Source organism: Branchiostoma lanceolatum, chromosome 2 (genome assembly GCF_035083965.1).
Source record: "Branchiostoma lanceolatum isolate klBraLanc5 chromosome 2, klBraLanc5.hap2, whole genome shotgun sequence".
In the NCBI taxonomy this organism is placed as follows: domain Eukaryota; kingdom Metazoa; phylum Chordata; class Leptocardii; order Amphioxiformes; family Branchiostomatidae; genus Branchiostoma; species Branchiostoma lanceolatum.
In genome coordinates this window covers 1007083-1019590 of record NC_089723.1, presented here as the reverse complement: position 1 = coordinate 1019590, position 12508 = coordinate 1007083, and the positions used below count along the sequence as shown (strand labels likewise).

General features: G+C 43.9%; 1 protein-coding gene and 2 non-coding genes across 16 annotated transcripts in view; all 3 read right to left on the bottom strand.

Moving 5' to 3' along the window:
- Positions 1-1688: 1688 nt before the first annotated feature.
- Positions 1689-12508, bottom strand: part of LOC136427137 (ubiquitin-associated protein 2-like) — a 36892-nt gene continuing 26072 nt past the window's right edge. For 11 of the 14 annotated variants that reach the window (XM_066415868.1, XM_066415867.1, XM_066415877.1 and 8 more), the window contains 8 exons: positions 11247-11303; positions 10527-10605; positions 8533-8753; positions 7563-7662; positions 6839-6937; positions 6475-6536; positions 5839-6036; positions 1689-4743 (listed from right to left, as the gene is read on the bottom strand). In XM_066415868.1, coding sequence (XP_066271965.1) covers positions 4648-4743; positions 5839-6036; positions 6475-6536; positions 6839-6937; positions 7563-7662; positions 8533-8753; positions 10527-10605; positions 11247-11303 — 912 coding nt within the window. In that variant the 3' untranslated portion in view covers positions 1689-4647. The remainder of the gene's footprint in view (positions 4744-5838; positions 6037-6474; positions 6537-6838; positions 6938-7562; positions 7663-8532; positions 8754-10526; positions 10606-11246; positions 11304-12508) is intronic. The other 3 variants (XM_066415872.1, XM_066415879.1, XM_066415881.1) reach the window with 1 other exon arrangement.
- On the bottom strand, positions 8061-8131 carry LOC136429045 (small nucleolar RNA Z159/U59). Its single transcript, XR_010754704.1, has one exon. It is a non-coding gene; the product is annotated as a small nucleolar RNA Z159/U59 (small nucleolar RNA).
- On the bottom strand, positions 10968-11039 carry LOC136429046 (small nucleolar RNA Z159/U59). Its single transcript, XR_010754705.1, has one exon. It is a non-coding gene; the product is annotated as a small nucleolar RNA Z159/U59 (small nucleolar RNA).

The window sequence follows — 12508 nt, the reverse complement described above, 5'->3', positions numbered from 1 at the left end:
TGTCTGACTTTGTTGTAACAATAGGCTACTGGTACTAAATACAATTGTTGGCTATATCTAATCTAGCTGGGTTTGACTTCTTTTTCGGAAGCAGTGGAAGACGAAAAGTCCCAGTTTTTCTAGTATTTGTGGGTTCTGTGATTTCAAGAGAAAAGTAGCTTTTTGTTCATCCGTGAATGTGTAAAAGAAGGGGCATTTCGTAGTAACTTGTTTAAATAATTCGTTTCTTTCGTCTCTGTTAAATAGACACTTGGAAATAAAATGTGTTTCGTCTTCCACCGCCTTTGACGTACAGTATTTACAAATTCTTCGGCACACAGGTAAACTCTTTTATCGTCCTCTCTCTGCTTCTAGGGAGTGAGCACTAATTCTTAATTTGCTGATGGCCGAGCGCGACTCAAAATCAGCAAGTTTAATGTACTTAAGGCACCTTCATGAACACGAGACCCCCATTCCACGTCCCTTCCGAAAGACGGGTGCAGCTCCAACCGAGATGCCATTCCCAGGATTGAACCGTGTTTTCCCAGTAAGCAACTAATTGGAACCAGGAGGTCAACTGTACATGTGAGGCTGCTACCAGTTGAGTTACAGGAACATCCCTTTAGTAAAATTCATGTGGCCAAAATGACGTTCATCAGATCAGGCAGACTTTCCTGATCATTGATCATCATTGTGCCGCCCCAAATCATTATATCCTTTGGACATTTTCCTTCCAAAACACACACGGTACAAGGGGTGGCTTACTAGTGGTATGCCTTGGGGCCGGGGCAATGAATGATTAGCATCAAATCAACGTGTCAGTCAGGGAAACGGACTAAAGAATGGGGATATACTGCATTTGCTTGCAGATGTTGGCTTTCGAGTTACTGGAAGCACTTGTCAAGGTAATCCGGTTAGATGGCGTAAACTCGAGTTCCGTTCGGCTGGTACATTCTTGATACACTTTACGAATTCCCGTTCTCTTCCAGTTGCACAGAAGTCAGACCATTTTCGGCTGACAATCTTCCAGACTTAACTATACACGTGACCATGTCCAAGAAAATTACTCTCCAAGCAGAGCTAGGGTTTCGGCTGTTTTTTTGCGTGTTTTAGGCGTTTTTGTCATGCCTTCTACTTTGTCATCGTTTTTGTTGTGTAAACACGCAAAAAAACAGCCGAAACCCTAGCTCTGCTTGGAGAGTACAAGAAAATGTCCTTTCCGCATGCACCAGATGGTGCATTGGTCGACGCCCATCTCCGTTTCAATAGCCAGCTGGGTGCTAGTCCTCTGCTAGCGGTGTGTTTAAGTATCATACTCTTTCCCAAATGCTGAGTGCTAAGCAGAGAAAGCAGTATCCTTTTAAAACATTTGGTGTAACTGCCGGGATCTAACTCACGACTTGCCAATAAAAGGCTAACACTCTACTCCTTTGGCCACTGCACTGGTGCGGTCCTGCCTTTATGGCAAGTTGTGCACTATCCATCGGAACGTTAACGACTTAACTTAGACCCTCCCGTGCCAAGTGGCACATCGGGCAGCAAGCTTCCTCCATTCAGTGCGGGTTTGGGCCAGGACTTCTGCTCCTTTCAGAGTAATCCCCAGTTCATCAAGGTCCTTTTGTAGCAATTGTGTACACGGCATTGCTACAAATACGAATAGTAGTACTTAAGATTGACCTATTAGACACATGCATCACTGAAACATGCACTTGGCTGAGAGGAATCCATTTCCTTTTTATTTCCTTTTTTTCCTTCTCAAACAAAAAAGACAAAACCCTTTGTGTGGGTTACATACCGGACAGGGACCTTACACTATACCACCTGGGTAGTTCATACAACCTGAGCTCTACATGTGTTCTAACGTGTGAAAAACTGGCTTAAAACAAACGGAACGCTCTGTCACTGCCATGTCTCTTAAAATCAGCCAGCTTGTGTTCAGCCACGGGATAATGAATGTGCGGACAGCTCCAGTTCATACCCTTGGTTCTCCTTTTTTTTAAAGAGTCAACGTCTACACGTATTGGCATACTGTTACCATCATCTTACACCCTGTTTCATAGAGTTATGAAGTCGTCCCTGAATTAGGAGTCCCTGATACTATGTACATGTCAGCACACCTATAGTAGTAAGCTACTTTGTAAGTTATTTTGCCATTTGGGAAGGTTGAGAACCGAGGATATGAATTGGCGCACCCTCAAATTTTATCAAAATTGTTCCAATCAGAGACACAACACTCAACAGAGGTTAAAGTAATATTCATATGTACAGCATATTCTACTGTTCACTGTTTCCATCAAGAGCTGGAACAACTGAAAACTAAATCAGCACAGTTTGCTTTTGGCAAGATATTCTACAACTACTGTGCCTTTAACAATGTTCTGTTTACTGTAAGTTTGCTTTCCTATGTTAATAGACAGGGGCACATTTGTACTGGACTCAGAGTGTAGAACAATTCGACATGGCCGTAAAACAAGCCGGAAAGCTTCGACATGGCAAAATGGGGGCGAAAGTCAGACAGAAATGGGAGGTGGTTTACACAAAATAATTTTAGCACCAGTAAACCTTTCCACAGGGGGCCCAAGTACTTGCTGTAAATACAAGTTCTTATTTTCAGTTCATTAATTTCTAACCCGGGAAAAAAAACAGACAGTTCAGTCCTGCAATGCCCATGCCCTCCCATTTCTTAACACACGTCAAACTTGAACTTGGGTTTATCAATGGAAACTTGAAAATTACTTGGAGAGAAGCTGCTTAATGATCAGAGATAACAACGTCAATCTGGTCTTCTTAACTTGTTGGAAGAAACCATTTAAGTTTTAAAATACCCAGAAAAAATGCATCTTAAGAAATGAAGTCTTGCCCACTAAGCCCACCCCCAACTACACTGACATCAAATATCACATGCGGGGTAGAGATTTTTAGTTGAGACGTGTTAGCCAGCACACCACAGGATCCCTGCGGCAGGTTTACTGTTTACACACTGAGAAGTGGCACATAGCAGACTCCCCTTCCCTTTTCATTGCTGCAACAAACACAATATACCAGACTTACGGACTCTTTGGTAAAAGGAACTTCCTGACTCACATTCCCAGTTCTCCAATACTAACCCTCACACCACCGGGGGTGGTCTGAACTAGACTGTATAGTGGTCCCATGGTACTGGGAGGGTTAATGATACCAACCTCCCATATTATGATAAACCCAAACTCCTGCATTTGTACATAAGCGAAGTACGGTTCCCTAATCCAGGCCATTGTGGACTTAAGCCATTAAGACGTCTTCATGGCCTGAACTATAGATATAAGCAACACATTGTTTCCACAAAGCCTGAATCGATGTGATAAAACTCAACTCCTGCCTGAACCCCGACCTTTAACCTTCTTCCTGCTGGGGCAGCCTTTCTGTTAAACAATTGGAACGGTTCAAGAGTTGGGCAGCAGGGAGAAGGTTTAACTTTTATAAGCTGACAACAAATTTTTGTAATTTTGTTCTGACTAGGTTTTAAGTCCAGTGCAGAACTAGAGCATGTCCTGATCCTAGGCAGTGTAGGGCTGCCCCCCTCCCCATGGCACATCCACAACCCAACTATTCCAGTCCACTTTAGAGTCACATCAGCATTCTGAAACGTCCAGGGACACAGAAAACTTGTAGGAGGAACTCTACGAGGTTAAAAACAGCTACAATAAGTCTTTCTACAGTCTTGGTTTGGCACCTTCGAGCTCTGCATGTGGGTTTAGACCAGTTCATTCCTGCTAATCTGGAAATATAAAATCAAGTCAAAGGACGTTAGGTGCAAAAAAACCAACGCGGGAAAAAGCCTTACTGAGAGTTGAAAATGTTGACACTATTGATATCTCGGACCAAAAAGCAAATCCCAAATCCCGGTTGCAACAGAGGGCTTCAACTCCAATACTCTTCCTCTCATCTGTGACAGCGTAAAATAAGCTCCATTGAAAGTCTTCCCCCGCCACAAGCTCAGAATAAGTCACCTTCCCTTTTTTGAAAAGGAAAGAAGGCAGACAACTGTAGCACGGTCTCGGAACAGGAAATTTACAGCTACGGAGGGAACCTCTCGGCCTGTCTCTCTCTCGCTCACTCTATCCCCGCCCGCACACGTCACCTCGTAAGGCACTTGTACCGACGTCTCGCTTCCGGCGCTGGCCGTCTTGAAAAACGGTCGGCCGCATTACGCCTCCCAAGTGCAACAATGGAACACCACGTCATAGAAAGACAAAAATCCATTTTCTGTGGCAGCAATTTGTAATTCTGAAGAATGTCTTTTTTTTATCATCTCTCTCAATCTAACTATGAAGTTTTATCGAGTCTCTATACAGAACATAAAAATGAGGATTCATACACATGTACATTACATACACTTGGCAGCACTAGTTGCCACTGTTTTGTCGTCATCATATACTGAAACATCGATCCTTATCCCCTACCCCCAACCAAAGGGCCACACACAACGTCACAAGCTATCGTGAAGAAATACTGAACTCTAAGTTGCTCTGTTATGCACGAGAACCATGCAAGGGGGCGTTGCTACTACAGCTCCAGATTCATGCAGAAGGGACAGAGAAGGACAATGTTCACAGACCCCCCCCCACCAAAAACCCACGGAGAAGGGGGTTCATTTAAGGACATGTACAACCCCAGGAGGGGGGGAGGCTAGTTGGCGCCCCAGTAGGTGGATCCGTAGGCTGACTTGGAGCTGGGGCCTTTGGGCTGCGAGCCGCTGGGCTGGGACCGCTGGCTCGTCCCTCCCTGTAACAACACAGACAAGAAGATACAGTTAGAGTTAGAAACCTATAAATGCAATCTGTGCGCAATAGAGTCAAGCAAGACATCCGTACGAAGACCTCTTAGACTTCAGAACTTGTAAAAGTCAGTGTGCAACATAGTCAAGCAAAACATCCTAACCACAGTAAAGAAATCTCAAGTGGTATGGCTACACGGTCATCGGTACTGTGTACTTAGCTGGTGTGTTACGCCGAAGGGCGGTTATACCGGCTATACAGATACAGGTACAAGCCAAAATCGTCATGCAAGGAAAAATCTATGGAGGATGGAAGCGGGCTAGGTAATGCAAACGATGGGAGGATAATGTCAGAGAATGCACAGGCATGACACTGAGTGAAACATTCAAAACAGAAAAGCGAGAAAAGTGAAGAAAACTGGTTGCCAGATAAAAATAAATAAATAAATCCATGTACGAAAAATGACTGTTTGTGTGTTGTTTCACCCACATCAGTGTGGCAAGCGCATGGTAGAGCGAGGCTTGACAATGGTTCTGGGTGAAGTGACTCTGGCATGTACATGTGCCGCCCTTCAGGCATAGGTAGCCTGGCAAGCTCACAGCCATGCAACTACATACAAAACTAGACGAACACCCCATTTCCACTACAGGCTGTGACTGCTCGGTGACCAAACATTTGACTCAACGAATTTCATAGAGAGAGAACAAATCTTTTGACATTTTGTGTTTTATCTTCTTATTAAAGTCTTATTTTTACAAAAATCTTGTAAAATCTATGGGATTGGTCAATTTTCCACCGTAACAGGGCGTCCTCTGGACATGCCCTTTAATAACAGTGTTTCATTTCTTTTTCTCTTTTCTTATGTAGGGCTTCACCTGGACGCCTTGTAACCTAAAAGCCCGTAATCTACTGTAAACTAAAGGGGGAGTAAGTCCGACAACTGTGCCCACCTCTTGATTATGTAAAGTCTGGACTGGTTCATAACATTATAACCTGTTGGTCCGGACCTGAACCTAAATCTCTGGACCTAAACTTGGACTTGGACCTTATTTAGCCGAACCGGTATCCACCCCTAGTTCAGACTAGTTCCTAACGTGCCCACCTGTCCATCCTGCTGCAGTAGGTGGTGCGGGATCTGGGAGTGGTGCTGCGTGTGGTGGGGCATCATGGGGGTCATGAACGCCGTGTGGGGGTAGCCCGTGGCCGCCGCCGGGTTGAGGGGGCCCCCCTGCCCGCCCGTGGCCAGCGGCAGGTTGAACGGAGGGGGGGTGCCGGCCGGGAATCCCTGCTTGTCAAACGACTGCGGAGAAACATTACACAATGTTAGTGGTACAAGGGAACAGTGGAAGTCAGTACATCATTGTCTTAGGTCATGCAGAATACCCTGCTGCTGTTTTCACTTTCTTAGGTAAGCTTCAATATTCATATGGCACAATAATTCAGGAAGTTCACAATTCTGGAAAGGCAGTTATCAAAAAGCTGCCGTGCTAACTGATGAAGACAGAAGCTTTGGTCAAAACTTTGCAGTCGTTTCTTGTTAATTGTCTGAAAAACTTCAGTTTTGTCGTTGGATCAAGCTTGGTGAAGGTTAAACACTCAGGGTAAAGCTTCATACTTGTACTACATTCATTGTGCTTACTCACCTGGTGAGTCTTGCCATACATGTTGGTACTAACGTTCTACATGGTAAAACTCCTTACTTAACTGGACGGATAGAAGTTTTATTGTGTTTACTGACCTGGTGAGTCTTGCCATACATGTTGAGGTCTGAACCTGCAGACGTGCCGGAACTCACCGATCCTACAGGGACACACAAGACAGCATTTAACACCAGTATACGTGGCATCCTCATCCAACATCACTGGACAGTTTGAACATTCTCAAGCCTTTAAGAAATTTTACAAATTCCAGGGCTTTTCCAAACTGGGGAACACTGACCTTTAATCTTATAGCATGCATACTGTTAAAAAGATTTTGGAAAAGAAATCCCACTTCATCTGAGTTCAACATTTTCAGTGTTTTTATATCAAATGTCTCCTGAAATACAAAGCTTTGATTATAATCCAAACATTTAGATCTCCAAAAACAAATGTGAGACTGACCCTTGCCCGTGGATCCGACCGTGCCCTTGGAGCCTGTCTGCGTACCGGAGGGGTAACCGCTCTTGGTGAAGTCCTGCGTCTGGGTCAGGTCATCGTACCCTGCAGGGGGGACCAGACAAGAGAATGTGGGTGAGCCGTGAGCAACAACAAAACAAAGGGAAGGGAAGGGAGACCCAAAGACTGCTCAAAATTCAGCAAAAGGCCAGATAAATACAGAGGGATGGCAGGAAAACTACTATATTGACCCCCTAAAACTGTGTACCAAGGTAGAGACTTTCTCCTCAGACTGTTTTCAAGCTGATCTTCATCAGTAATTTTGCCAGAAAACAGATTAAATTGGGGTGTCCTTAGTACAAAAGAGTCGTGAAATGAGTATGTGTTGTTTCACCCACATCAGTGTGGCAAGCGCATGGTACAGCGAGGCTTGACAATGGTTCTGGGTGAAGTGACTCTGGCATGTACATGTGCCGCCCTTCAGGCATAGGCAGCCTGGCAAGCTCACAGCCATGCTGGCAACTAGAAATCTAGGACCTTTTACCAGGGCTGTCTCCAGCTTTTACAACTATTTTGTCCCACTCATTGTTTGGGAAGCATATGTTGTGAACTCATTGTTAAATCATTTAAAGCCTAAGATGTCATGAAGTTCGGATTTCCACAATTTTTCCAAACAGAACAAAATTGCTGGCTTTGCCATATTGTGACTAGTGTTGCCATGACAACCGACCTGTCCCGTAACCGTGCGTGCCCGGCTGCCCGTAGCCGCCCGGTTGTTGGAACTGCGTCGTGGCGGTCCCCGCTCCGTGCTGCTTCGTAGCGGGCGCCATCTGGAGGTAAAACGCACAAAAGTTAATCTGTGTTCGTAGATATCGTTATCAACTAATCCTAAAATGTTACTCAAAGTGAACCTTGAACTTGGACCATTTTCCTTTGAATTTGAAGTTAAAATTTATAATTTGTTCACAACGTAAAGAAAAATTTTGCTCAGAAGTTAATCTGTGCTAATAGATATCTTTAATATGAATGAATCTTAAACTGCAAGTTACAACTGAAGGAATTTGGACACCAAAGTTTCAACTGAACTGCACTATCTATTCCCAAAAGACTGGTTCTCTTCAATAAAAAAGCAAGAGCAAGTCCAAATCCCTTTGAGTTAGAAGTTACAGTTTAAAAGATTGGTTCACAATGTAAAGAAAACGTTTACAATTTTTTTTGGTTTGTTGTTCATCCTTCAGTTGAATGTTCTTCCACACAGAAATGTCAGTAGAACGAAAGTTTAGCAACATCATCAGGAATGCTTAAAATACCCAAATGCATCGCCTGTTTTTGCAGAAACGATTTGGAGATGAAGAGAAAAAATCCACAAAACACAATTTGGCAAGCAGACAGAATACAGGATTGGTACTATATGAACCTAGCCTCCATCAGGCCTTCCTACAGGGGTGAGGGATCGTAATATTTGGCAAAAATATGGAATAATTGGCAAGGAAAGTCAGTCCATGGTAAGGTCAACATCTCCCCCTTGGAGGCCTGTAGTATCTCGGTAACTGCACTTGCAAGTGAAACCCTCTGGTGGCCAAACTTCCCTGGCAAATATTCTCCATATAGCTGGCGTAGTTAGTCTTGTGAAGACTACTATGAACTACAAATTGCAGAAGAGTGTTTAAAAATATCACAAGTTAAAATGAAGGACTTACAAACATGGCGGGTCCGTAGTTGAACCCGGTGGGCGCGATGCCCGCCACGCCGTGGTAGAACGGCATGGAGTAGTTGTACCCCGGCGGGATCCCGGCTGCCGGGTTCAGGAACGCCTGCGTCTGCCCGTGGTGCGTGCTCTGCTGCTGCTGCTGTTGCCCGGCAACCGAGGACGGGATCGGGGACGACGCCTCACCTCGCGTGAACTTGGAATCTGTGCCTGCTGGGAGGAACAGGAAAATCAACAATAAACATACCGGGTTTGATTTGACTTAGAGAAATATACCACAGGACAAACTACAATGCTTGGCTGATCCATTAAAATGAACAAACTTGTTGCTGGGCTTGACTTGCAGAAGCTAAATCTTATCAATGAACTACAAAAGATTATTACCCAAAGCATTTTAAATTAATACACTTATAGAGTTGTTGTTTTAGGTGAAGTACAAAATATCTACTCTGATATTGGTGGAAAGAGATACTCTCCAAGCAGAGCTAGGGTTTCGGCTGGTTTTTAACGTGTTTTTAGGCGTTTTTGTCATGCCTTCTACTTTGTCATCGTTTTTGTTGTGTCGCAAACCCAAGCTCTGCAGGCACTGACCTCGGGGCGGGGCAAACCTATTTACTTCCATTGAAAAAAAGGTGACAGTACTCCTCCCCGAGAACCATTAGATAATCATTAGTGGTAACAATTTTACTGTCCCGGATTATCACACATCCGGCAAATGTAGAGCGGCATTCATCAGGCCGCGCCGGTCCCCCGCTGACTGCCCTATTCATGCGACAGGCTGGTGTCCACGATCCCACGCCGGCATGATCATTGATAGCATCATAACGTACATTTCCATTGGAAACCTCACAAGAAAAATATAAAGACATATAAAATAAATATGTATTACGTATTAACTTGAACTGCATTACTAGTAATTATTATCATCATTATCTCAGGCATCGTTAAATGGATTATGAACGGGAACACGTGCCTTGTTTACGTTACATGCGGTTACCAATGCCGCCGCTCGCTGTGTTCAGATTGGACGGAACTTTTCAACAACACCAGCGAAATTGGCGACGGAGTGCTACCAACAGAGACTAAAAAATCCCCACGACACCAGAGGATTGTACAAATTTTTGTGTGCTTTGTTCTTTGATGGTTTTTGGATGGTGTAAATGAAGTGCGGTCACGATAGGCAAGTCATTTGCTGACGGACATGAAGCGACTTTCCAACATGGCGTCCTGATTCGGTTTTGTATGTAACGTTATTTGTGGGTAGTAGTTTAGAGACTTTTTGAGATTCAACGATATCCTCCCACTACAGCATGGCATTTCCGCAGTGGGGATTAAAAATGAGAGAATCTATGGCTATTTCGGGCTGTACATCGTCTTCTGGTACGACGGCCCAAATGGCCTGGATCGTAGTTGAGTATCGTGGAGACTTTGTAAACTCCAGATGTCTTTGGTTGCACGTTGAGCTATTATTTTCATACGAAAGTAATTGCAGTTAGCCAAGGAGTAGGGGAAGCGTAAGAACATGGCATGAAAACATGGCCACGACCGATAGACCGAGGATTATGTCCATGGTGAGACTGGGCCGGAAATTCTGTGGCGCGTGGGGAGGGAATCCCGTGCCTGGCCGGGCACGCTTCGCACTAACTTGTGAAACGCTTGTTATGTGTTGGAGTGATTAGGTTTATTAGGCATTGAAGCTTCCGTCTGCCTGCAGAGCTTGGGTTTGCGACACAACAAAAACGATGACAAAGTAGAAGGCATGACAAAAACGCCTAAAAACACGTTAAAAACCAGCCGAAACCCTAGCTCTGCTTGGAGAGTAGAAAGAGACACTTAAAGCCAAAAAGGCATTACTACAGGATGCAAGCATATACATGTACTGCAATGCTACTTTATGTGATGAGGAGGATGGAGAGGGCCGTGTGACTGGTTTCCTCATCAGCCCCCCTCCTGCCCGAGGTTACTGGGTACTGCTCTGATTCTTACCTGAGTATGCGGGCAGCGTCCCGTCCCTTCCTGTCAACGTTGTTGGCGGCTGGAACTGCATATCGTACGCGTAGCCCGCCTGGGGAGGAACAAGAAATAGTTACTCCAAGATTATAGATTTTCACTGCCTACTTACAATTTCGCGCTGGCTACTTTGGTGTAGAATTTACAGAAAAGGAAAGAAATAACTACAGTGGTCTCCATTACAAATTCCTCCGCTGTAATTTAGGTAAACCATAACCCCCGACACCTACATGAAATAATGAAATCATTTACAGGAATGATGCAAATGTCTAATGAAAACAATGGAATGAAAGTAAATGAATCTTAGAGCAGATTAGAGTTGTTGGCAAGTAGCTGTTTGCCATACTGTTGTATTTTACACAATCACTGAGAGATAAAGTTAGCATCATCTGATGTAAGCATTGTTGGTTTGTTGTTCTTCCTTCAGTTGAAATGTTCTTCCACACAGAAGTGTCAGTAGAACGAAAGTTAAGCAACATCATCAGGAATGGTACTAGAAAAATATGACAAAACAAGGGGCCCAAAATCGTATAACTTTGAGGTGTTATCAAGATCTAAGCAAATACCAAATATCAAGACAATCCATCCAGACACTTGAGTTATCATGCAAACAGACAAGACCCCAACAAACACAAAGCAAGTCACTAAAATATTACAGTGAACCAATTAATGTTGAAAGAAAAAACAGATTCTTACCATCGGCATTCTTGACTGCAGAACCTGCATGTCCTCAAAGCTGTAGATGGGCTGATGCTGGGAGAGAGAGAAGGAGACAAGAGACAAAGGATGAAACCATGTGTCTGAGACTACGGTACCCATCACCTAGCTGCAGGTACGGAGCAGTGTTACGCACAAGCCCTTGTCTGAGGCTAACAGAGCTGATGCTTTGATTTGATTTTCTAAGAGCATTGGCAACATCAGACAGAATAAGTCTAAAATACTGTAGAAAAACGGCAATTTGGAACTTTCTTTCAGTTAATCTGCAGTTTTGAAGATCCAATAAAATATGGACCAAGTCCAAATGACTACAAGTAAGGAAGGAGGAAAGGCTGATAAATTTGGTACATTTCAGTTCAAATTATGTGTGATTTTAAACAAATGTGCAATCTGCTAAAGGTCTGGTATCGGATCCAATCTTAACCTGTGCTTTTGTGCTGTTTTTGGTAGAATATTTTCCTTCCATGCTGCCACTGTTGAGCCTCAGGAAGGTGTGTAACACCACTCTGTCCCTGTAAGAGCTGACCGACTGACCCAGCGCTTTGTCTACATAGCGCTAATAAAAGGTTTCTCAAACGTAGGAAAATGTCCCAAATGAAAAAAGTCGTAGCCGGCATATAACCTTAGCTGACACACGCTATCTCCTCTAGAAAATCCACACTTTTAATATATGCATAATTATCAAACAATAAAATATTGCCTTGTAAGATGAAAAATTTCTATGTATAAAAAAGCCTTCTACAAAGCATTTAAAGGTGTGGCGACTAGAGAAAATACTGTATGCAGAAAATATGTGATATGCTTGACAAAAAAATATGATGTTGTTAAGTACCAGCTTATGCCACTACCTAAAACATAGCCCCTGGGGTCGCATGCAAGCAGCCACCAATCAGCAGCGACCAATCAGCAGCAGCCAATCGGCAGCCACCAATCAGCAGCCACCAATCGGCAGCAACCAATCAGCAACTTCCAATCAGCAGCCACCAACCAGCAACTTCCAATTGGCAGCCAATAATTGGCAGCCACCAATCGGCAGCAACAAATTGGCAGCCTGGTTAGTAGGGGCATGGAAGCTTACTGTAAATCACTATATTATAGAGAAAGCTTCTAAAATTTCAGACAGTTTTTAAAATGCCGTTGCCACACACTGCAACAGCAGTAGGTTTTCCCTTTGAAAGAGCTCCCAGAGTTATAGAAAAACTGAGAAGCATGATGTCGCTACAATAACATGATTTACAGTA